The sequence below is a fragment of the Melospiza melodia genome, chromosome 28 (genome assembly GCF_035770615.1).
Source record: "Melospiza melodia melodia isolate bMelMel2 chromosome 28, bMelMel2.pri, whole genome shotgun sequence".
NCBI classification, from domain to species: Eukaryota; Metazoa; Chordata; class Aves; order Passeriformes; family Passerellidae; genus Melospiza; species Melospiza melodia.
Window position 1 is genome coordinate 5,298,568 of NC_086221.1, and position 25,329 is coordinate 5,323,896.

A 25,329-nucleotide genomic window follows, 5' to 3' on the forward strand; every position below is an offset into this window, starting at 1 on the left:
AGAGCACTGCAACCACTCCTTCATTCATCACACACAAACACTCTCTGAAGGGCTGAGCTCTAAAACCGAATCCAGGTTTAAAATCCAGGTTGAACGCTGGATTTCAGCCAGAGGAGAATGTTCTGCCAAACTGCAGCTCCTTCCCTGAGAGGAATAACAGCCAGCAGATGATGGCAACATCAAAGAAGAGCTGGAAAACATCAGCTGCTTTCAGTGGTGTCAGCTCAAAGTGTGCTTTATGCCATGTATTTGGATGAATCACATCAAAAATCAAGGATTTGGTTCAGTGTTTCAGCCAAGCATCCTGGGGTAAGGGCACAAGGGGCTGGGACTGCTCAGCTGAAACCATCAACAACAGGCTCAGGTCACTCCTGAATGATTCCAGGGCAGCTGAAATCAAAAAGCTCAGGTTGGGGACCTGTCACAGGCACAGAACACCGAGGTTCCCTGAGCTGCTCAGAAAATCTCTCACCCCACAGCATGAGGCAGCTTTTCCCTTTGGTTTTGTTCTGGGTTTTGTGTGGGTTTTCTACAAGAAAACACTGACCTCACTGCCTGAGGCTGTTTCTTCAGAGACAGAATTGAAATGGGGAGTTTTATCCCACCCATGCACACACACACAGGATCACATATTCTGATTTAATCTGCTGCACCACCAGCTGCATTTCTAAACACTCCTCCAGCCTGGAGAAGCAGCAAGATGAATGATTCAGTGAATGGGAGCTGCTTCTGAATGACACTCTGCAGGTAATTCCTTTTCTTCCCACGATTTCACAGCATCAGAAGCACAGAAAAATCATTTGCAGCCTGAAAGTTTCACTTAAAACGAGAGAGACAAAGCAGGGCCTGGAGCAGGGGCTGCAATTCCCAGCCTGCAAGAGCCCATCCTGCATTCTGTGCATCTGGAAATGCAACCAAGTGACCTAAATTGTCACACTGAGCCTGTGCTCCCATCCAGAACCTGCTTCAGCTTGTGGGACTTTCAGCAGCTCCCAGCTGAGCAAACACACCCTGATAAAGCCATCAAAGAGAGGGGTTTGCCCTGCCAAAAATGAGGAGTCCTCTGAGAGCCCTGGCTCACAGGGAGGAGGCAAAAAGCAGCATTTGTGCCCTCAGATGCTGCAAAAAAAGCAGCATTTAGGTTTCTTATATTGGCCTTTCCAACCTCAAAAACCAGACTTTGTCTTGAGGATTAACCTGTGGGTTGAAGCAAACCTAGTACCTAGAAAACCTAGTAGGTTCCTACTCATATTTAGGAAATAACCTAAATAGGTTATTTCCTAGGTAGGAAACCTAGGTCTCCTATTCACATTTAATATTAAACCTAATTAAGCATTTTCACCTCCAGTGAAGGGCCAAAGACCAGCATCAGGATCAGCTCAGACTTAACAGCAGCACTTGCTCTTTTTCACAGAATTTTTGGAATTGCAAGAGATTTCTGGAGATCATCCAGCTTTGACAGCCAAAAAAAATAAAATTTAAGACATCTCTGCCATGAACCTCTGCCTAATCTTTACATCACCTCCCAAAAGAGCCAAACAGGCAGCTCTGGAAGGGGTGAATTAACCAAAAACAAGGGTGACAAACAGGCAGGCACCCACACTGACCATGTCCCCCATGTGTGGCTGGAACTCAAACTTCATGGGGGGGCAGAAAACGTTGTTGTACATCTCCATCAGCCTCTGCTTGTCGCTGTTGGCATCCAGGTTCTCCACAGCGTTCTCAATGGCATCCAGGCCCTCGTGCTTGGACTGCTCCAGGTTCAGCTCTGCCGACAGGAACGTCCTCAGCGCCCGGTTCAGGCTGGCGTGGTAGCCCAGGTCACAGCACTGCTGGAAAAACACACCCAGTTCCAGGTGAAGGCACACAATTCCACGTGAATGGAGCTCCCAGGGCGGGAATCTGAACCAAAACTGTGCAAATGGGGGATGAGGTGTGGGGTTTTTGTCATGTGGGTGGCAGGGAGGTGCCACATCTCTCATTGTCTGCACAGAGCACCTCAGCCTGTAACCCCACGCAGATTTTATCACCAGCACACAACTCCTCAGGAATGGAGCTCGCAGAATGGGAATCTGAACTAAAATTGTGTAAATGGGGGAGGAGTTGTGGGTTTTTATCATCTGCTGGGACACATATCTCACTCTCTGCACAGAGCACCTCAACCCCATGCAGATTTCATCACCAGCACACAACTCCTCAGGAATGGAGCTCCCAGAATGGGAATTTGAACCAAAATTGTGCAAATGGGGGATGAGTTGTGGGGTTTTTGTCATATGGGTGGCATGGAGGTGCCACATCTCTCTCACTCTCACTGTCTGCACAGAGCACCTCAACCCCATGCAGATTTCATCACCAGCACACAACTCCACATGAATGGAGCTCCCAGAATGGGAATCTGAACTAAAATTGTGTAAATGGGGGATGAGTTGTGGGTTTTTGTCATCTGCTGGGACACATCTCTCACTCTCTGCACAGAGCACCTCAGCCTGTAACCCCATGCAGATTTTATCACCATGTTGTAATTATATAGTTTCAATTATAAACTCTAATAGAAGCTTAAATTATATAACAGTTTGTGGTGTTTTCTTGGAGATTTAGAGATTCGTTTTTCATGGAGTACTAGAGACTGATTGCATCCAACAACAAAGTGGTGAAGTTCAACAGCAGGGCAGTGGATTTCCCTAAATTCTAACCTGACTTTTATGGGTTTTGTTCCTATGAGAACACTTCAAAACCCTTAAACAACATCATTCAAAGGAAGAGGAAAGCAAGGCACTGAAGTGCTACTGGAAAGACAAGATTTGGATCATTTAAAAAGACCAATCTGCACCCAAATAATTCCATAATTCCAGCAAACTGCTTCACTCCATGCACTTCAGGGAAGAGGAGCATGGCCTGGACATGAAAACAGAGTGCCCTGACTTTTAGGGGTTTTATTCCTATGAAAACACTCCAAAATCCCTAAATAACATCATTCAAGGAAGAGGAAAGGCACTGAAGTGCTACTGGAGAGACAAGATGCAGGATTTGGATTATAAATAAAGCCAATCTGCACCCAAATAATTCCGTAATTCCAGCAAACTGCTCCATTCCATGCAGGAGGAACATGACCTGGACATGCAAACAGAGTCATCCAAAAGGCAGCAGCCAGCAGTTGGGATGATTTCACTGCTGGGGTGAAACAGAAGAGCAAAAAAAAAAAACTTTGAAGCAAGAAGTGGTTGTGGTCAAGAATTTCCTGGCTGTGGCTGACACTGGGGTGATGTCACTGGGAGACAATCAAGCAGCTTCATTTCCAGAGCCAAGTTTTCATGTTTCAGAGAGAGGGGGAATAAAAAAGGAGCTTTTCATTAGCATGAGATCAGAACCAGCCTGGATTTTTCAGCCATTTCTCATCAAGCGAGCAAGAAGGAGCCCACCTTGTTGGAATTACAAGCGAGATTACATCCACTAGGAGAATATCCAAAAAGGAAAGAAAGGGACCATCTGCCTGATTGCTGTGCTGCTCTGTAAGCAGAATTCACATCAAAACTCCTCCTCTGCCATCATTTGGGTCTCATCACTGTCATTGTGTGCAAACACAGAGGGAAAAAAGGGGGGAAAAAAGGGAGGAGAAGCTGCTGGACCATTCCCTGCTCCCTCAGAATTCACAGAATTCCTGCCACGGAGTGCTGCAAGCCTGGCTCTGGTGCCAAACAAGCTGTGGCAGGTGGGAAGCCTTGGAAAAAGAGCTGCAGTTGCTGCTTGGGCTGCAGGCAGAGAATGAAGGGATTTTACATTCAATCAGAAAAGAACAAAACCAGCCAAGCAAAAAAAAAAAAATATAAAAAAAAAAGCAAAACAAAAGGGGCTTGATTGAGAATGTGCACGTGTGGAGGCAGCCTTGGATCAAGAGGCACTCACAGCTCGCTCTGCAGGGGGAAAGATGGGACTGGGATCAGAATCAGGATCAGCATCAGATAATACCAGATTTAACAGCAGAACTGAATTTTCCTCAGTCCTTTTCACTGAATTTTTGGGGCTGCAGTTTTTGGGGTGACTGGAGATCACCCAGGCCAAGGCAGAGGTGACAGAGGTGACACAGGGACACGTCCAGGTGGGTTTGGGGTGGCTGCAGAGAGGGAAACTCCAGGAGCTCCCTGGCAGCAGCTCCAGGGCTCTGCACCCCTTCATGGACAGAAGCTCTTCCTCGTGCTGAGGTGGAATTTCCAGCGTTGGAGTTTATTGCTCCTTGTCCTGAACAGAGCCTGGCACCATCCCCTGGGCAGATGGGCACGGATGGATGGGAGAATTTATGGAGTGATGGGAGACTGGCATGGATTGATGGGAGATTTTATGGACTGATGAGATATTTTATGGATTAATGGGAGATTGATGTGGATTGATGGGGTATTTTATGGATTAATGGGAGATTGATATGGATTGATGGGGTATTTTATGGATTGATGGGAGATTGGCATGGGTGGGACATTCTATGGACTGATGGGCTATTTAATAGATTGATGGGATGTTTTATGGATTGATGGGATATTGATATGGATTGATGGGATATTGGCATGGATTGATGGGAGACTGGCATGGATGGGAGATTCTATGGACTGATGGGATATTTTATGGATTAATGGGAGATTTGTATGGATTGATGGGAGATTGGCATGGATTGATGAGAGACCAATAGGGATTGATGGGAGATTGGCATGGATGGCAGATTCTATGGACTGATGGGATATTGGCATGGATTGGTGGGATATTGCTATGGACTGATGGGATATTTTACAGATTGATGGGATATTGGCATGGACTGATGGGATATTTTATGGACTGAGGGGATATTTTATGGATTGATGGGATATTGGCATGGATTGATAGGAGATTCAGTGGATTGATGAGATATTTTATGGATTAATGGGAGATTGATATGGATTGATGGGATATTTTATGGATTGATGGGAGATTTGTGTGGGTTGATGGGAGATTTGCATGGATGGGAGATTCTATGGACTGATGGGATATTTTATGGATAGATGGGATATTGATATGGATTTATGGGATATTGGCATGGATTGATGGAATATTTTATGGACTGAGGGGATATTTTATGGATTGATGGGATATTGGCAGGGACTGATAGGAGATTCAATGGATTGATGAGATATTTTATGGATTAATGGGAGATTGGTATGGACTGATGGGGTATTGGCGTGGATGAAAAATTCTATGGATTGATGGGATATTTAATGGATTGATGGGATATTTTATGGACTGATGGGAGATTTTATGGATTGATGGAAGATTGGCATGGACTGATGGGAGACTGGCATAGATTGATAGGATACAGTCATGGACTGATGGGAGATTGATTTGGATTGATTGGATATTGGTATGGATTGATGGGATATTGGTATGGACTGAAGGGAGATTGGCATGGACTGATGGGATATTTTACAGATTGACAGGATATTTTATGGATTGATGGAAGACTGATACGGATTGGTAGGATATTTTATAGATTGATTGGATATTTTATGGATTGATGGGATATTTAATGGATTGTTGGGATATTTTATGGATTGATGGGATATTTAATGGATTGTTGGGATATTTTATGGATTGATTAGATATTTTATGGATTGACAGGATATTTTTTGGACTGATGGGGTATTTTATGGATTGATGGGATCTGGGAGGGCTGGGAACCCCATGTGTCCCTCCCCACCTGGCTCAGGCAGGATGTGCTGGCTCTTTGCTATTGAAGCCATGACAGAAAACATTTCCCCCACTTAAAAGGTTGGTTTTTGTTTTTGTTTTTTTTTTTCCCAGTCCAGCGTTCCATGTTTATAAATGCACCAGTCCTGCCGTCCCTTTTCTGGGTTATATAAATGTTTGATGGAAGCATCCTCGAAGGAAATCAATTTTTTATAAGAATTTAATGATAACTCATTCAAATTCACTTCCCAACATGACAGCTGATTAACCCTTTGCCAGTTACCTTTCAAAAAGGCCTCAAAAGTGGGAGATTTAAGGGGAAAAAACCATTTGTTTTAAAATTAAATTCACATTTGGGAGGGGAAGGATGAGCAACACCTACTCTAGAAGAGCAAAGCAGGCTCTGGCACTCACACACACATTTTTATCTTTTTTTTTTTCCCCTTTTTTCCAATCCTGTCCTAGTGACCCTTTTATAAATCTGAGTTAATGCAAACTTCCCCATTACTGTAATATTTCATTAGCATCAAAGAGCTGTCTCAGTCCCCAAAGTCAGGAAATTCAAAACTACTGGGCTATGGCAGAAACAATTTATTGCTCTTAACTCTCAGCAAAGAATTAACTCCCTGTTATCCTTCCCTGCACACTGCAGAGGGAACAATGTGCTGGATAAACATGACATTAAATATAAAGTTTAATGCTTTACAATCTCCTTGTAAGTAACTTTGAAGATTACTTTTATATTATATTTCAAAATTCAATATCACCAAATGATTTGATTGAGGGAAAGCATTAAAGCCTGGCTTAAAAATCACATTTTTATTCAAGTCAGATGGCCCAGATAACCATCACTGGTTATAATTGTTAATTTTCAATCCTTCAGCATCAAAGGCATTAATAAATCTATTTTCCCTGTGTCTTAACAATGAGATAACTGAACTCCATCCTGTGCTCCCACATTTTTCCAGGGCTGAACACAGAGCTGATAACACTTTTATTTTTAAGATGATGGGAACTTGTGGACTTAAACTGAATGTTCCAAGGGCAGGGACTCACCCAGAGCCACCAGGGCACAGACAAACCCCTAAAATTCAGAAATTTGGGTTCTTGTTCTGCCATGCCCAAAACAGAACTGGGACTGACCTAGGGAGAGCAGCTCTTCCTTCCAGATTTGTCCTGTCCTGATGCAAACACCTCTGTGCTTACAAATTAATTTGGGATATTAAACCCCCAGATTTGTCCTGTCCTGCTGAAAACACCTCTGTGCTTACAAATTAATTTGGGATGTGAAACCCAAATGGATTTTTTGCTACCTGTGATTAATTAAAATACACCAAAACCAGGCAACTGAACTCGAGAGAAGATTTGACAGACAGGGCTTTAAATGAAAAAAAAAATTAAAACAATTAAACCAGCCTGGTGCTGGTGAAATTAATCCCAATCTTGTAGCTTTGATATGAACACGGACAGAGAGCTCTAATTTGTTAAAAACCCAGGGCCTTGCAATTAATGCTGAGCAAATGTGAACAAAACAGGGCTCCTAAAAAGGCAGCAGGAACAAACAAAGCAGGCCTCAGCAATCCTGCAAGGCATGACATTTGGAAATAACAGCATTTTTCAAGCCCTGACCTCCAAAGGACAGGTTTAAACCAACACCTGGCACAAGAGCACTGCAGCAGAGCTGATCAGCAGCTGAATAAATGTATCCCACACACTTCTGCTCGTTCTAATAGCTGGGTAATTAATTAATTAATAGAGATCTGAGTGCTCTTTATTGCCCGTGTCTGGAGGCTCCTGTGCTCAGCACTGCCTGCTCCTCAGTTTGTTTTTTTGGTTTTTTTTTTTGATTGATTGGTTGTTTTTTTTTTTGTTATTTGTTTGTTTTTTCGGGGGGGGTGTGGGGTTTTTTTGTGGGTTTTTGTGGGTGTTCTTTTTGTTGAAATTTTTTTGTTTGGTTTGGATTTTTTTGCTGTTTGGTTTTTTGGGGGTCTTTTTGGGATTTTTTTACGTTTTTGTTTTTGTTTTTGTTTGTTTTTGGGGGTTTTTTGTTTGGTTTAGAGGTTTTTTTTTGTTGTTGTTGTTTGGTTTTCTGGAATTTTTTGGGGTTTTTTTTTGTGGTGAGTTTTTTGGTTTTGGTTTTTTTGGTTTTTTGTTTGGTTTGGGTTTTTTTTTGGTTGTTTGGCTTTTGGGGTTTTTTCGTGTTTTTTGTGGTTTTTTGGTTGGTTTTTTTGGAGTTTTCTGGTGGGATTTTTGGTTGCTTTTTTGGTTTGGTTTGGTTTTTTTGTTGTTTGGTTTTTTGGGGTTTTTTGTGGGTTTTTTTGTTTTTTGGGTTTTTTGTTTGGTTTGGCTTTTTTTTTGTTGTTTGTTTTTTTTTTTTGTTGTTTGTTTTTTTGGTTTTTTTGTTTGTTTTTTTTTTTGGTTTTGTTTTTTGTTGTTGTTGTTGTTGTTGTTGCTGTCGTTGTTGGTTTTTTTGGAGTTTTTTTGTTTGTTGGTTTGTTTGTTTGTTTGAGTTTGGTTTGGTTTATTTTGGTTTGGTGTCTGGGAATGACCAGGAGCTGCACTGGGTGCTTGGACAGCACCCCCAGGCCCAGGGTGGGATTTTGGGCATGACCACAAGCTGGACTGGATAATCCCTATAGGATCCAACTCAGAATATCCCATAATTCAATGACTTTTCCATAAAAAGCAGCTTTAGGAAACACCCCTGAACTCCCTTTCTCTACCAAATTTGACTGTTTCTACACTTAAAAATCATTTTTTTTTTCAAACGTGCTGCTGAGTTAAAACCTTGTGGCTTTGCTTAAATGAAAATGTCAGGCAGCAGGGTGACACTGACGCTGGGTTTCACTTTAACTAAGCAGCTTCTCCTTTTCCCCCCTCCCAGGCAGAAATAAAATTTCCATGTCTGTGGAACAGAGGTGACCCCCTGAGAAAAGCTCTTGGGACAGCTTAATGACCAAATTATCAGGCAGTGCCACCCCAAGCTGCCCAGGCCAGCTGTGCAGAGGTTTCCAGCTGTGCAGAGGTTTCCAGCTGTGCACAGGGAGGACAGGGCAGTGGGGGGAGGCTCCTGGCCCCAGCACTTACATCAATGAGATCAGACAGGTCGTGGATGTAGTACTTGAACACCGAGGCATTGGTGGCTTCCAGGGCCAGCAGATATTCATTCCTGGCCTTGATTGCCTTCAGTCTGTTCTCTGTGTACTTTGCTTGGCGCTGAAAGACAAAAAAAAAAAAACCCCAAAATATACCATTAAAAAACTCAAAATATAGCATTAAAAAACTCAAAATACAGCATTAAAAGAGGTGAGTAACACCAGAAAGACAAAAAAACCCCCAAAATAAAGCATTAAAAGAGGTGAGTAACACCAGAAAGACCAAAAAACCCATGCACATCCCATTTTTGTGCCATGCATGTCTTATTTTTGTGCCCATCCCATGTTTGTGCATATCCCATTTATGTGCACATCCCATTTTTATGCACATCCCATCTTTGTGCCATGCATATCCCATTTTTGTGCATACCCCATTTTTTGCATATCCCATTTTTGTGCCTATCTTATTTTTGTGCATATCCCATTTCTGTACCTATCCCATTTTTGTGTCATGCACATCCCATTTTTCACATATCCCATTTTTATGCACATCCCATTTTTGTGCATAGTCCATTTTTTGCACCTATCCCATGTTTGTGCACATCCCATTTTTGTGCCATGCACATCCCATTTTGTGCATATCCCATTTTTGTGGACATCCCATTTTTTTGCACATCCCATTTTTGAGCCATGCATACCCCCTTTTCTGCATATCCCATTTTTGTGCCTATCTCAGTTCTGTGGCCATCCCATTTTTGTGCCATGCATATCCCATTTTTCTGCCTATCACATTTTTGCACCTATCCCATTTTTGTGCACATCCCACTTTTGTGCACATCCCATTTTTGTGCTCATCCCATTTTTGTGCCACGCACACCCTACTTTTGTGCCCATCCCATTTTTGTTCACATCCCATTTCTGTACTCATCCCATTTTTCCGCACGTCTCATTTTTGTGCAAATCTCATTTTTGTTCACTCCTCATTTTTCTGCACATGCTATTCTCTAGGATAACAGAAACTCTGTCCTAAAGGAACGTGCTGCTGGTTTTCCCTTCCCTTGAGCTGCCTGTAACCTGCCCAAGGAGTGAGATTTGCCTCAGAGGAGGGACCCTGCCATTACCTTCTCCTTCATCTTCTCGATTTTTTTGACGGAGCTCCTCCGCACGTGTTTCTCCTCAAACTTGACATTGGAGGTGGAGTCGGGGGAGCGCGGTGTCTGTTTGTCCTCCTGCTTCACCGACTTCCCAATCTGCTTCTCCTCCTGCTTCTCTGCCTCCTTCAGCTTGCTCTGGGCGCTGATGCTGTCAGCGTTGTACATGTGGTAGGTTTTCATCACCTGCACGCAACAAAATCCAACACTCAGCTCCCTGTGGGAATCCAGAAAATCAGAGCAGTTTGGGGAAAATGAAAAAGGACTCAGAGAGAGCAGGAATGGGATGGGAGCTGAGCAGGAGCCATGGGATTGGTCAGCAGAAAAATTATGTGAGAAGTAGAAAAGTAAGGACAAACAGAAAAATGGTCTGTGTGTTATTGCCTGGATAGAATAACTCCCTAAGCTGCAGAAAAGTATATCTAGTGAGAATATAATATAATATAATATAATATAATATAATATAATATAATATAATATAATATAATATAATATAATATAATATAATATAATATAATATAATATAATATAATATAATATAATATAATATAATATAATATAATATAATATAATATAATATAATATAATATAATATAATATAATATAATATAATATAATATAATATATAACATAACATAGTATAGTATAATATAACATTATGCTATGTTATAAAATAAAACATAGCATAATGTTATATTATACTACACTATATTTATTATATATATAGTATATATATTTATTATATTTATTATATATATAGCATATATATTTATTATATTTATTATATATAGTATTTATTTATAATAAGTACTTTAATTTATTATATATATAGTATATATTATATATATATTATACTATACTATACACCAGTATATACTACCCTATATACTATATACTATACTATATACTATACTATATACTATACTATATACTATAAAATAAAATAAAATAAAATAAAATAAAATAAAATAAAATAAAATAAAATAAAATATTAATATTAACCCTCTAAGAACATAGAATCAAATGCACTCATTTCTCCCTTTATTGGGGTTGTCTGCAAATCCAACAGGGCAGGAGGTGCCTGAGGGAGTGGGGCTCTCAAAATGGGTCTGGAATCAAAGTGGGAGATTTGGTTCTGCAGCTGCTGCTTGGTTTGGCTTTGGCGTGTGCCTTCTTCAGTAAAGGAGGCACAAAAACAACAAAAAAAGGCTGCAGACTAATGCAGCCTCCTTGGCTGCTCAGAGGAAGTGATATGGCAGGAAAATGAGAGCTTTTCATCAGCAGGTAAGGATCTGAAGGGAGCTCTATCAGCCTTTCTTCTGGGTGAAGCAGAGCTATGAACAGCTCAGCATGGAAACCCAGCTCAGCACAGGGAGCCACCCAGGGGCCACTTATTCAAATCAAATTTGGGACATAAAAGTACTACTTATTAAAAAAAATTTATATATATATTTATATATATATAAAATAAAAATAAATATATATTTATCTTATTTAAAAATAAATATATATATTTTTATTATTTCATAATAATAAAAATAAAATATATATTTTTACTTTTATTATTATTTTATAAAATTTTAAATATATTAAAATATATTAATTTATATATAAAATAAAAATAAATATCTATTTCATTTAAAATATATAATTTTTATTGTTTTATAATGATAATAAAAATAAAATATATACTTTTATTTTTATTATTGTTTTATAAGTTTAAAATATATTAAAATATATGTATTTATATATAAAATAAAAATAAATATATATTTTCTTTTATTTAAAAATAAAAACGTATACTTTCATTTTTATTATTTTATAATAATAAAAATTTAAAAATATATTTTATCTTATTTTTTATATTTTAAAAAGATATGAAAATAATAATAGTAAAAATAAAAATATATGAATATATAGAACTAATATATATAAATATATAATAAAATTATAAACTAATTCTAAAATTCGAAATTAAATAAAATAATAATCAAGTGTGGTTCTTGGCTTTAGGCAGACCTGGACTCTGTGCTGTATGGACACCTATTATAGCACATTTTTATTAATAAATATAGATAAATATCCCCCCACACTAACAAAAATCCCATTTGTTTCATGTGATATTAATGCCTAGATCTGTGTTAAGCAAACAGAACCAAAGGACATGAGGTCCAAACCAGTTTTTTATCCACAAATGCAAAGCAATTTGAATCCCTCACCAAAACAAACAAGATACAGCACTCACAGGGGGCAAAAAAAAAATGCACAATTGCATGAAGCAGCAGCAATAAAGGCTCCACTTGTGAATAATCTGATTTATTTCAGATGAAAACCCGTTTACAGCTATTTTGCAGCAGAACATAACACAATTCCACCTAAGTGGGCTGCAGTGATCAGCAGAGGTCCCAGATTCAAAGAGACTCTGGATTTAAACATGAAAGGAAATGTGAGTGCTGAGGAACATCCTGAATAATTCACACCCCACACTGCCAGCCCCTGCAGATGCTCAGACTATAAAGCAGGAGTTTATAATTATAATAATTGATGCCAAGGAGTTGCTTTTCCTCTCTTGCTCAGAGCAGAGCTGGCAGAGGGGAAAAACAGAGGGAGAAAAATCCCAGTTTTGGTGGGGCTTTAATGGTTTTGTGCCAGTTTGGTGGAAGAAAAAGCAGAGGGAAAAATCCCAGTTTTGGCGAGTTTTTAATGGTTTTTTAGCAGATTCATATCCTTCCTTATGATCCCATCCATGACAGGACTCAAAAATTGAGCCAATTATGCCCTCAAATAGAAAACCATTTCTGGAGTGAGGATTTGCCTCAATATTTGCCTTTGAGGCTCTAATTGCAAAAAACTGTAATGAAACAATTCCCTCTATACATTTTACTGACATAAGAAATTTCAGGGAACCCCCTGAAACTCTGCAAATTTGATTTTTTTACCCCAAATTTCCCCACAGGGTCAATATGGCACAGCCTGAGAAACAACCCTGAGTCACTTTTCGGAAGGAGGAAGGCCAGAACACAAATCTCAGTGTCATGACCCAACAAAATCACTGAGGAAGGAGAAAATAAAAGGCATTTTTGAGCCACTGAACACTGAGTTCTGCTTTTAAGGAAGAGAACTTGCTCAGCAACAGCAAAATTTTCATCGAGCAAGAGGTTTTTCCATTCAATATTGTGAGGAAAAGAAAAATCCCCACACAGCACATGAGAATTTGGGGACACATCCTCCCTCCTCTTCCTCCTCCTCCTCTTTGGGGTCTCCATTGGATTTATTGAAAAATAAAAAGCAGAGATGGGAAAATTGGGAAAACCTCCCTCTAAAAGGAGCTGAGGGACAAATAAGCTCACACCACACAAACCCCAAGATTTTGGGCATATTTGGAAATAATTTTCCTGTTTCTGGCTCTTTTTTTAACCATCACTGCAGCAAATTGTGTGAGGGTGAGATCTGAGGGAAGACAACAATCAGAGAGCTGAAACAACACGAAAAGAGAGGGGGGAAAATGGGATTTATGGAGTTTTAGAGCAGGGATTGCAGCATTTCTCAGGCAGAAATCAGAAAAATCCCCACAAAGCACGTGAGCCCTTGGGGACACATCCTCCCTCCTCTTCCTCCTCCTCCTCTTTGGGGTCTCCAGTGGATTTAGTGGGAAATAAAAAGCAGAGATGGGAAAATTGGGGAAATCTCCCTCTAAAAGGAGCTGTTCTGCTGAGAGCTGAGGGACAAATAATCTCACACCACACAAACCCCATGATTTTGGGCATATCTGGGAATAATTTTCCTATTTCTGGCTCTTTTTTTAACCATCACTGCAGCAAAGTGTGTGGGGAGACAACAGCTCAGAGAGCTGAAACAACACGAAAACAGAGGGGGGGAAAATTGGGATTTTTGGAGGTTTGGAGCAGGGATTGCAGCATTTCTCGGGCAGAAATCAAACACTTCTCCCTTCTGGGTGAGGAGATGCCAAGAACTGAGTTTGATTTACCGTGTAGAGTTCATTCAAAACCTTCATCAGGTCCTCCTGGAGCTGCAGTCCCACTTCCTTGCTCTGCAACAGAACAGAGAAATGAAAGTTAATGGAGGAAGAGGCTGCAGAGGAAGTGAGCAAGAGCCAGCCACAAATAATTTGAGGCCAAATTAAGCAGTTTTGGTAAATCCAATTAGTGCCCAGCACAGAAGTATGTTGTAGTAGGGGTGTTAATAAAGTGAAATTTCAGATTGGCACTGTCAGGGGGGAAAAAAAAGAAAAAAAAAAGGGGGAAAAGGGGGGGGGGAAAGGGGGGGGGAAAGGAGGGGGAAAGGGGGAAAAAAAGGGGAAAAATGAAAGAAAAAAGAAAAATAAAAGGGAAAAGGAAGAAAAAGGGAAAAGGGGGAAAAAAGGAAAAAGGGGGGAAAAAGGAAAGAAAAAGAAGAAAAAAGAAAAAAGGGGGAAAAAGGAAAAAGGGGAAAAAGGGGAAAAAAGGAAAGAAAAAGAAAAAAAGGAAAAAAGGAAGAAAAGGGGAAAAGGGGGAAAAAGGTGGGAAAAAAGAAAGAAAAAGAAAAGGAAAAACGGAAGAAAATGGAAAAAAGGAAGAAAAGGGGAAAAAAGGAAAAAAAGGAAAAGGGGAAAAAAGAGGGGGAAATGAAAAAAAAAGAAAAAATGAAAAAAAAAAAGGGGAAAAGGGAGAAAAAAGAAGATAAAAGGAAAAAAGTAAAGGTAAAAAAGGAAAAAATAAAAGCTCCATGGAACACAGATGGATATTTCCAGAGAATGTGAGATTTTCAATTTTCAAGCCTGAAAATCCAGAATTTTCCCATTTTCACGATATCAAGGAAGACTGTGGATGCAAAACTGCTTGGTGTGGAAGCAGAAGAAAAGCAGGATATGGAAACCACAACAAAACAAGAATAACTTAATTCAGTTTATAGATTTTATTCATTCACTCCTCACCAAGGCAGCATTTGTGTGCTCAAAGCTACGTGTTACAAGTGTTTAATATCTACTGGGGCAAGCAAATTTGATAAATTCAAGATTATTTATGCCTACAGCATTCAGGAAAAGAAAGAGATAAAGAGGCAGTGCAGCCAAACCCACGCTTAAACCAACATTTCTGCCCAGGAAGTCAAGATAGTGCTAAGACATGAGGAAAAAACCCAACCACACACTGATAAATTGAAAAGCCAAAAGAGAAAGATTATGTGATTTAAATTTAAATTATTCTTTGCTCCATACTGTCCAGTTCAGCAGTGCTCGGAGTTTCTGAGGTTAGAAAATTGATTTATTAGAGACTTTTTTTTATTATTTTGGGGTGTTGTGGTTCAGACCAGCCTGGCATTGCTCTGTTGGCAGCACAATGGGGTTCACAGGTATCCACTACCCAAAATCCTTTGGATTTTCCACATGTTCCAATCCCACATTCCTCACCCTGCTGCCCAGATGTTACAGGAAAAAAGAGCATCAGAACAAACACTGACAAAGGAAAGCTTTTCCTGAGGAGTCCCTAATTTAGAGAGACTTTCTTGATTCCAGAGTTTTGTCCTCATAAATATCCTCAATTAACTGGATATGGCAGGGAAAGGTCCCTGCTCCAGCATCCCAGCTAAAATCAGAGCAAAAAATGGGTTTTAAGCCCAGCAGGGCAGGCAGATGCTGAGCTGGTACCTGGCCTGTCCTGAGGCCCCTCTGCCACATAATAAATCTGCTTTTCTATCCATTAACATTTGCCAGTTCACAATATCCATAGGTAAAAATCTGCCAAACTGAAAACAATCAGTTTGTTCAGATATTGCTGTAATTTACAGAAAAGCACAGAGCTGGTGATTCCCAACCTCCAGGAGAGTTTGAGGAACAAACCCACAGGATTTCACCTCTGGAAGCAGTGGGAGCAGAGATCTGGAGTGTTCTGACTGCCTGTCCTGGGTTGCCAAGCAAATTGTATTTTATTTGCCATCCTGATGGCAGCTGTCTTCTGTTCAGTGGGCAGTTTTCCTTATCTCTTCCACACCCACTCCTCCCTCCAGGAGGGATAATAATATTATATCATAATAATAATTATCTGCTGATAATAGTCATTGAATGTCCCTGCATGGCTGATAAGAACTGCAGCATCCCATTGGGAGATGTGAGCCCAGAGGGAGGAGCCAAGCATTCCTACCTGGACACAATCTGGAGATTTCAAACATTCCTACCTGGATACAATCTGGAGATTTCAAGCATTCCTACCTGGATACAATCTGGGGATTTCAAACATTCCTACCTGGATACAATCTGGAGATTTCAAACATTCCTACCTGGATACAATCTGGAGATTTCAAACATTCCTACACGGATATAATCTGGAGATTTCCAACATTCCTACCTGGACATAATCTGGAGGTTTCAAACATTCCTACCTGGATATAATCTGAGATTTCAAATATTCCTACCCGGATATAATCTGGAGATTTCACACCCAGATATACCAGATATACCCAGATTCCTACCCAGATATAATCTGGAGATTCTGGAACACCAGCACAGCTTCTCCACTGGATTGCCCAGAGGAACAGCAGCTGCCTCTTCTTCCCCTGGATCTTCAGAGGCAGAGACTGCACCTTTCTCCAGGATCCCTGCTCCAGCAGAACCAGCCCTGACACTGCAGGAGGGCTGAGCCACAATTCCAATGGGACTGCTGCCAGCACCCTGACCCACAGGGTGTCAGGCTGGGTTCAGAATCCGTCAGTGCTGTTTTTAATTTACTGCATTATTTATTTTATCATTTTACTTTCTTTCCTATTGAAGAACTGTTATTTCCTGCTCCCATATTTTTTGCCTGAGAGCCCCTTAATTTAAAATTTATAGCAATTCAGAGGGATGGGGTTTACATTTTCCATTTCAGGGGAGGCTCCTGCCTTCCTTAGCACACACCTGGCTTTCCAAACCTTTTCCTCTCCATGGAGGTGATCAATGGGAGGGACTGCCTGCAGTGCCCTGAGCACTGAACTTTTCACACAGAAAGACTTTCCACACACACTCCCAGTGCTGCCAGGCCTGGCCCCATCATCTGCCTCTCACCCCTGCTCTTTCCAGCCCATTTTGCTCATTTCTTGCTCATTTGCTGCACAAATTGCTGAAGCGTTAATTATAGGACGGATTAAAATGAATGTTTTAATGCAGGCTGGGGTTGAAGGGGTAAAGATGACGCCAAATTGTCAAAACACAAAACTCTCTGTGCTTCCAAATGAGCTCTCAAGAAAGGAGCTGCCGGATTGCTGGGCTGGAAAAATCTTTTCCATTAGGGTGAAGGTAAAACAGATCACAGGGGACGTCAGAACAAGAGCTGTGCAATGAGCACTGTTAATGTAAAATGTTCCCTGCACTGATTCCACCAAAAAAAAAAAATGTCTAGGAGAAAAAAAGCTGAGCTGGCTGACCCTGATAAATGAAAATTCATTGGAGGAAGCAGAAGGGTTTGCTTGGGAAAGCCAGAGGAAAATGGATTGGATGTCAGGAAAAAGTTGTTGCTCGAGTGCAGTGGAGGGAGGTGGAGGTGAAGCACAAAGAGAATTTCCCTGAATTCCCCAGGAATTCCAAGTGCAGATTAAAGGCTGCTGATCCCACTGCCATCCAGGCACGAGAGATTCCAGCATCATGCCAGAAAATACCATGGAATTATGAATAAAATCCATGCCAAGGAAACACAACAAAGCCCTGGCAGTTGTGAATGTCTCAGCATCAATTACTATTGCAGCAGCCAATTCTGCATTGTTCTGTATTTTCTCTATTATTCTGTGTGTTTTGCAAAGAAAGAATAATTCATTTTGTAAACAAGGCAATAAATAAAAGGTATTCTGATCAGCTTTACTGTGATCTACTCCTGGCTGTACCTGCAACCAAGTTTATCTGTGCCTCCCTTAACGTGAGGAAGGGCTTGTGCAACAAAATCTTAATTAATTGGCTCCACTAATGAGCTGGGTGTGTGTGGGGTGGGAGTGTCCCCATAAACTGTCTGTCCTTGTTATCTGAGCAGGTTAAACCCTTCTCCTGTAGATCTGGAGATGATATGGCTGGGAGGGCATCCTTGGGACAGATACAGGAGCTCCTGCACACCTGAGTGGGGCAGCTCCTCACCTGGGCTGGGCAGGGAGAGCTCACAGAGTGACCTTCAGGATCATCAAATCCAACCCAGCCCCAACACCTCAACCCAACCCTGGCACCCAGTGCCACATCCAGGCTTTGTTAAACTCATCCAGGGATGGTGACTCCATGACCTCCCCAGGCAGAACATTCCAGAACTTTATTGTCAGATTATGCTCTTTTCTGACCCACAGATGGGGCAGCTGAGAGCCATTTTAAAAACTTTTATTCTATTTTCAGTCTCGTGTGAAGGGTGAGACAATACAGATGTTACAATTCACACCATCACAATCAGAAGTTAGCTATTTCCTAATTACAATGCATCATAAGTGTTTCTTGGCCTATCAGCTTTTGCCACACCACGCTGTAAATGCCCAATTCTCTACAAATTCATTTCCCACACTTCATCACCCTTTCTGTAAAAAACTTTTCCCTGCTCTCCAGCCTGTATTTCCCTTGGTGCAGCTGGAGGCTGTGTGCTCTGGCTGTGTCAGTCCCTGCAGACAGGGCCCAGCCCCAGCTGAGCACGGGCACCTTTCAGGTGCTGCACAGTGATGGGGGCACCCCTGAGTCTCCTTTTCTCCAGGCTGAGCACCCCCAGCTCCCTCAGGGCTTCCCCACAGGGTTTGTGTTCCAAACCCATCTCCAACCTCATTGACTGATCTGGATGAGGAGAAGGAGGAGGAGGAGAACTTCCCTTCCTCAAACCATAGAGGTGATGAGCACCCCTTCCCTTCCCTTCCCTGCACACCAGGGAGGTGATGAACACATCTTCCTCTCAAACCAGGGAGATGATGAGCACACCTTCCTTTCCCTCCAAACCATGGAGATGGTGAGCACCTCTTCCTCTCAAACCATGGAGGTGATGAACACCCCTTGCCTTCCTCTCAAACCATGGAGATGATTAGGACACCCTCCCTTCCCTGCAAACCACGGAGGTGATGAGCACCCCTTCCCCTCCCTTCCCTTCCCTTCCCTTCCCTTCCCTTCCCTTCCCTTCCCTTCCCTTCCCTTCCCTTCCCTTCCCTTCCCTTCCCTTCCCTTCCCTTCCCTTCCCTTCCCTTCCCTTCCCTTCCCTTCCCTTCCCTTCCCTTCCCTTCCCTTCCCTTCCCTTCCCTTCCCTTCCCAGAGGTGATAAACACCTTTTTCCTCCCCCTGCACACCAGGGAAGCCCAGCAGGCGGTGGGCAGGCAGGGGATGCAGGTTTTCCCTGCTCTGAGCACACACACACACACACTACTCCTTTGTTACTCCAGGGTGTATCTGCACCATGTGCAGGGCAGGAGGTTCTGCCACCCCTGGCTGGAACATAAATTCCCAGCACAGGGGGGGTTGTGCCAGCTCCTCAACAGGCTCTTTGTTCCAGCCCTCCTCCCCTCTAATTTAATCAAGATGTTTTTGGGATCTGCTGCGGGGCTGTTCCGCATTCCACCCGACATTAACGACTTCAGCTTCCAAATATTTGGGGGGATAATAAAGAGGAGAGCTCAGGAATGCTGTCAGCATTCCCCAGCCCCAGCAAGGTCCTCCCAAGCCTGACAGAAAGATGGGATGGCTTCAAAATCAACACTTCCCGAGGTGCTTTCCCCACAAACCCAACAACAGCTCAAGCCACGAGAGGGTGAATGTGTAACACACCGAGATAAGAGATTTTTATCTAATTTGCTGCCTCAAAATATGTCAGAGGGTGACAGCTGGAGCTGGAGCCCAAATCTGCTGATTCTGGAACTGCTCTGGAACAGTATCAGGTGTCTGCATCTTTTTAAAAGTAATAATTAAATGTGCCTAGGTGGTGAATAAACATCAAATGCTTCCATGTTGTTTGACTGAGGGTAAGGATGCCAGGAGGGGAGCAGGGATGTAGCACAGAGGCACCAACTCTGCACCTCAGTGAGAGTTTTACCCATGGCATTTGCACATTTACAAATTTACACCGTGGTGGAAAATATTTGTACAAATGGCCAGCTTTTTAACCATTAACTTGTGTCATGTGGTGGTTTTCCACGTGTGGGGTGCTTTAAGATTTGTCATTTTCTGCTACCAGAGCAGCAAGAGGCACAGTGCAGCTGTAAAGTAGGTCATGACAGACCCCTTCAGAGAATTAATAATTCCTTTTCCTTGATTACTGCAAGGCTTTTAACCAGCTCATTGTGGATTTTTTATTGCACATCAAACACCCTGCAGTGCATCAGGAGATAAACTGGGGGGGTTTCCCACCATCAAAGCTGCTAAATAGGAGGAGAATTTCAAATCCTCAGGTTGGTTTTCTTGATTCCAAACAGGGTTTTGTCCTCATAAATATCCTCAATTAAGTGGGTATGGCAGGGAAAGGTCCCTGCTCCAGCATCCCAGCTAAAATCAGAGCAGAAAATGGGTTTTTAACCCAGCAGGGCAGGCAGACGCTGAGCTGGTACCTGGCCTGTCCTGAGGCCCCTCTGCCACAGAATAAATCTGCTTTTTTGTCCATTAACATCTGCCAGTCACTTCACAACATCCATAGGTAAAAATCTGCCAAAATCAAACAAATCATTTTGCTCACACACTGCTCAAAGTGAGCATTTCACAGTCTGTCTTTTTAAAAAAGTAATTTTCTTTTTTTTTTTTTTTTTTTTCTTTTTCCTTCAATTTGAACAAGATTATGAGGCTGCTTCCAGGAAAATTTCAAAGAGACAACACAGAAAGAGTGATTAAAGAGACCAAATTAAAGAGGCTGCTGCTCAAAGGTCTGTACACGTATAAATAATCCCAAGGGATCCCACTCAAAAGATACGTCTGGAGGCAAGAAAACCTGATAACCATGCAAGGAACAGGGAGAAAACCTGATAACCATGCAGAGAAATGAAGGGTCACATTCAATAGAGAGGGTGACAGGGGGATAGAGGGGAAAATGAAATCAAAGCAGGAATCAGCACAAAGAGAAACATATTTTGTGTGGAAAAAATGCATATATAAATATAAAAATAGAGAGGGTGACAGAGGGATGGAGGGAAAAAGGGAAATTAAAGGGGGAATCAGCTCAAATAGAAGAATATTTTGTGGGGGAAAAAATTAGATATATAAATATAAAAACAGAGAGGGTGACAGGGGGATGGAGGGTAAAGGAAATCAAAGTGGGAATCAGCTCAAATAGAAGAATATTTTTTGGGGAAAAAACCCCAGATACAAAACCCATATATAAATATGAAACCCATATATCAATATAAAACCCATATATACCATAAAACCCCCATATATAAATATAAAACCCATATATACCATAAAACCCCATGTATAAATATAAAAAGTTTTTTCCTGAAAGAGCGATAAAGTGTGGGAAATTAATTTATAGAGAATTAGGCATTTACAGCATGGCGTGGCAAAAGCTGATAGGCCAAGAAATGCTTCTAATGAATTGTAATTAGGAAATAGCTAACTTCTGATTGTGATGGTGTAAATTATAATATCTGTATTGTCTCATATATATATATATATATATATATATATATATATATATCTGTGTGTGTATATATATATATGAGACAATACAGATATTATAATTTACATATATATATCTCATATATTTATAACATATATATATATAAATATAAAAACATATATAGATATAGAAAAGTAGACATAAATAAATAAATAAATAAAGGAGCTGTGCTGAAGGAGGACAAGCAGGGGAAATCAAAGGGAGATGAAGGAATGAAAAGGAGCAGACATCAAAGCAGGATGATTTTCCAGGAGAGGGAGAGGTGACCAGAATAGCAACGCTGGTGGCACCAGGGCTGGGAACTGCAGCCCTGCACCAGAGCCAGCCCTAAATCATTAACTCTGCCCAAACAAGCAAACATCACCTCCTCCCCAAGGTGGAACTATTTGTCACTAGGACAATTCTCCCCCTTTATAGTTTTATTTGCTGGAAATGTGGTTATTTCACCATTTATCTTCCCCAGAATTGCACTGACACCAGCCCTGGGGGCAGACAAATCCCAGATTCCCACTGACAGCACCAGGATTCATCTTCAGGACTGTCAGACCCTGAGCAGGAGCATCTCACACCAACACCTGAAAGTGTTTCCTCAGGAGAAACCAAAGCAAAGGCATGGAAAAGCACAGTGCTGCAAGAATTCCTGCAGCTCAGCTGAGAGTTCCAATCCAAAGCCACATTTGGGGCACACAGCTCAGACTTGGCAAGGTTCTGCAGGAAAAGGGACCCAGGTGAGTAACAAAGCCCAGAGGCAGGGAAAAGGGGCTGACACACAACGTTCATCCAGCAGCACGCCAGGGCAAAAGCACAGCTGCTCTTATCAGCAGAGATAGCTCTGAACTGGCTGGCAGGCTCCCAGACATCCACTATGAATGTCTTCATTCCTGCCTTCATCCCCTTATCCATCCATCCATCCCTCATCCATCCGTCCATCCATCCGTCCATCCATCCATCCATCCATCCATCCATCCATCCATCCATCCATCCATCCATCCTCCGTCCATCCATCCATCCATCCATCCATCCATCATCCATCCATCCATCCATCCATCCATCCATCCATCCATCCATCCATCCATCCATCCATCCCTCATCCATCCATCCATCCATCCATCCATCCATCCATCCATCCATCCATCGTCCATCCATCCATCATCCATCCATCCATCCATCCATCCATCCATCCATCCATCCATCCATCCATCCATCCTCCGTCCATCCATCCATCCATCCATCCATCCATCCATCCATCCATCCATCATCCATCCATCCATCCATCCATCCATCCATCCATCCCTCATCCATCCATCCATCCATCCATCCATCCATCCCTCATCCATCCATCCATCCATCCATCCATCCATCCATCCATCCATCCATCCATCCATCCATCCATCCATCCATCGTCCATCCATCCATCCATCCATCCATCCTGCATCTCCTCATCCCAGCTCACTGTGAGACACAGCCACACACCAGGGTTCCCAGGGTGCTGGAACCCCAAAAGTGCCACCACAACCCCTCTGGAAGCCCTTGTGCAGGGCAGGCAGCCCCAATGGCTGCTGGAATTCACTGATTTCACACTGACAGGAACCCAGCCCTGCTCCACCATCAGCGCTTGGCAGAGTCCAAGAGTGACCACGTGAGAATCTCACCCTGAGCACTCTGAAGAGACCAAACCCACACTGCCACCACTCCTGGAGATGTTCTGGGTGCAGAAGGAGCTGCTGTCCCCACCTCAGGCTCTCTGCTGCCCCAGCTCTCTGTGCTTTCCCCTCCTCACTGCCACAAGGACATGTTTCAATCACAGAATTCACAGAATCACCAGGGTGGAAGAGACCTTGAGGATCATTAAACCCAACCCAGGTCCAACCCCTCAGCTCACCCCTGGCACCCAGTGCCACATTCAGGCTTTGTTAAACACCCCCAGGGATGGGGACTCCACCACCTCCCCTGGGCAGAACATTCCAGAACTTTATTGTCAGATTATTCTCTTTTCTGCCCCAGAGATGGGGCAGCTGAGAGCCATTTTAAAAACTTTTATTCTATTTTCAGTCTCATGTGAAGGGTGAGACAACACAGATGTTATAATTCACACCATCACAATCAGAAGTTAGCTATTTCCTAATTACAATTCCTTATAAGCATTTCTTGGCCTATCAGCTTTTGCCACACCATGCTGTAAATGCCTAATTCTCTATAAATTAATTTCCCACACTTTATCACTCTTTCAGGAAAAAACTTTTTCCTGATATGCAACCTGTATTTCCCTTGGTGCAGCTGGAGGCTGTGTGCTCTGGTTGTGTCAGTTCCTGCAGAAAGAGCCCAGCCCCACCTGACTAAAATCATATTTCCTTTCCCTTTTCCCTTTCTCCTTTCCCTTTTCCCCTTTCCTTTCCTTTTTCCTTTCCTTTCCTTTCCTTTCCTTTCCTTTCCTTTCCTTTCCTTTCCTTTCCTTTCCTTTCCTTTCCTTTCCTTTCCTTTCCTTTCCTTTCCTTTCCTTTCCTTTCCTTTCCTTTCCTTTCCTTTCCTTTCCTTTCCTTTCCTTTCCTTTCCTTTCCTTTCCTTTCCTTTCCTTTCCTTTCCTTTCCTTTCCTTTCTCCTTTCCTTATCTCACCCATCCAGCCCTGATCACAGCTGCACTCTGCCCTTTGAAAAGCTCTCCACACCCTCAGAGATGCAGCAGCTCAAGAGCTCAGTTCCAAAAGGGACCTCAAGCACCTCCTTTTTTCCCTGCCTGTCCTCCCCACCTCACCTGCTCCATCCCAGCATCACACAAAACACTGATTTGAGAACAACCAAGGAAAAAAGAAATCCAAGGAAAGGATTTTCTGCCTCAGGATCTGCTTTTCCCTCAGCAGATGAGGATTTCTGTGTCACCATCCTATCCCCATTTCATGGCATTATTTGCAACCTAAATCATTAACTCTGTTAATGATTCAGTTAATCAGCATTAATGATTCAGTTAATTCATTAACTTAAATAGTTCTCAGATTTTAGTTGGTAGGTTCTCCATCAACACCTACAGCAAGGCAGCCTCGCTTTGCCAGCAGCTTGTCCTTGTTTTTAACCCAGGAAAAGGTAAAAAAAGGTGAGGAAAATCCCTTTTTTTTTTGCTTAAAGTTCAGAGAGACTCTGCCATCCTCTGTGCTGCTTTGGGATATTTTACAAATGTGCCACTGAGGGGGGTTATAAATGGTTAAAAATCTTTAAATCCACAGACTGCAAAACTGCTTTGCAATATTTTAATCACACACCTCATCTGTTTTCTAGCCTGTAGTACCAATTCAAGCTGCTTCTTGCAGCTCAGGAAGGGAAGGGACTCCAGTGAAAAAGCACAAACAGCTCCACGTCAGCCAAATTTCTCTATTTATCAGCTGCTACCAGATAAGAGAGGATGCAATTTTTGGTTTGAACCACGCAGCACAAGTGGAGTTATAATCAAACACCTGATCTGGCCTTCAGCCAAGCTGGTATTCCTGGCAAACAGCCCAAGAAGTAGTTGGGATTTAACAACCAGTGCCTTTTGTTTGGACAAATTAATGTGGAGTTTGCCCTTGGCCTGGGAGAAACAAAGAGAAAATACCAGAGATGGCATTTTGCTGTTAATTGGTTATTTATTTGTTTTTTTATCCTTGTCCTGCTGCCCAAAATGAACTATAAACATGGCTTTGCCCTGCTTTATAAGGGGTTGAAACAAAGCTGCCATTTCCAGCCAAACTGGGATAATATCAATTTCCAAGTGAGGCTTTGCCAAGGCATTTTCGAGGCCACCTTGCTCCAGCACAGCCCTTGTTGAAATTCAAC

The 25,329-nt window shown here is 42.0% G+C and overlaps 1 protein-coding gene across 3 annotated transcripts in view; it reads right to left on the reverse strand.

Annotated features, from left to right (window-relative positions):
* The window catches only part of SRGAP2 (SLIT-ROBO Rho GTPase activating protein 2), a 125,534-nt gene that overhangs the window by 49,435 nt on the left and 50,770 nt on the right, over positions 1–25,329 (reverse strand). For 2 of the 3 annotated variants that reach the window (XM_063178084.1, XM_063178086.1), the window contains exons 5-8: positions 13,941–14,003; positions 9,923–10,138; positions 8,794–8,922; positions 1,608–1,832 (exon numbers count right to left, since the gene is read on the reverse strand). In XM_063178084.1, the coding sequence (XP_063034154.1) occupies positions 1,608–1,832; positions 8,794–8,922; positions 9,923–10,138; positions 13,941–14,003 (633 nt within the window). The remainder of the gene's footprint in view (positions 1–1,607; positions 1,833–8,793; positions 8,923–9,922; positions 10,139–13,940; positions 14,004–25,329) is intronic. The other variant, XM_063178085.1, reaches the window with a different exon arrangement.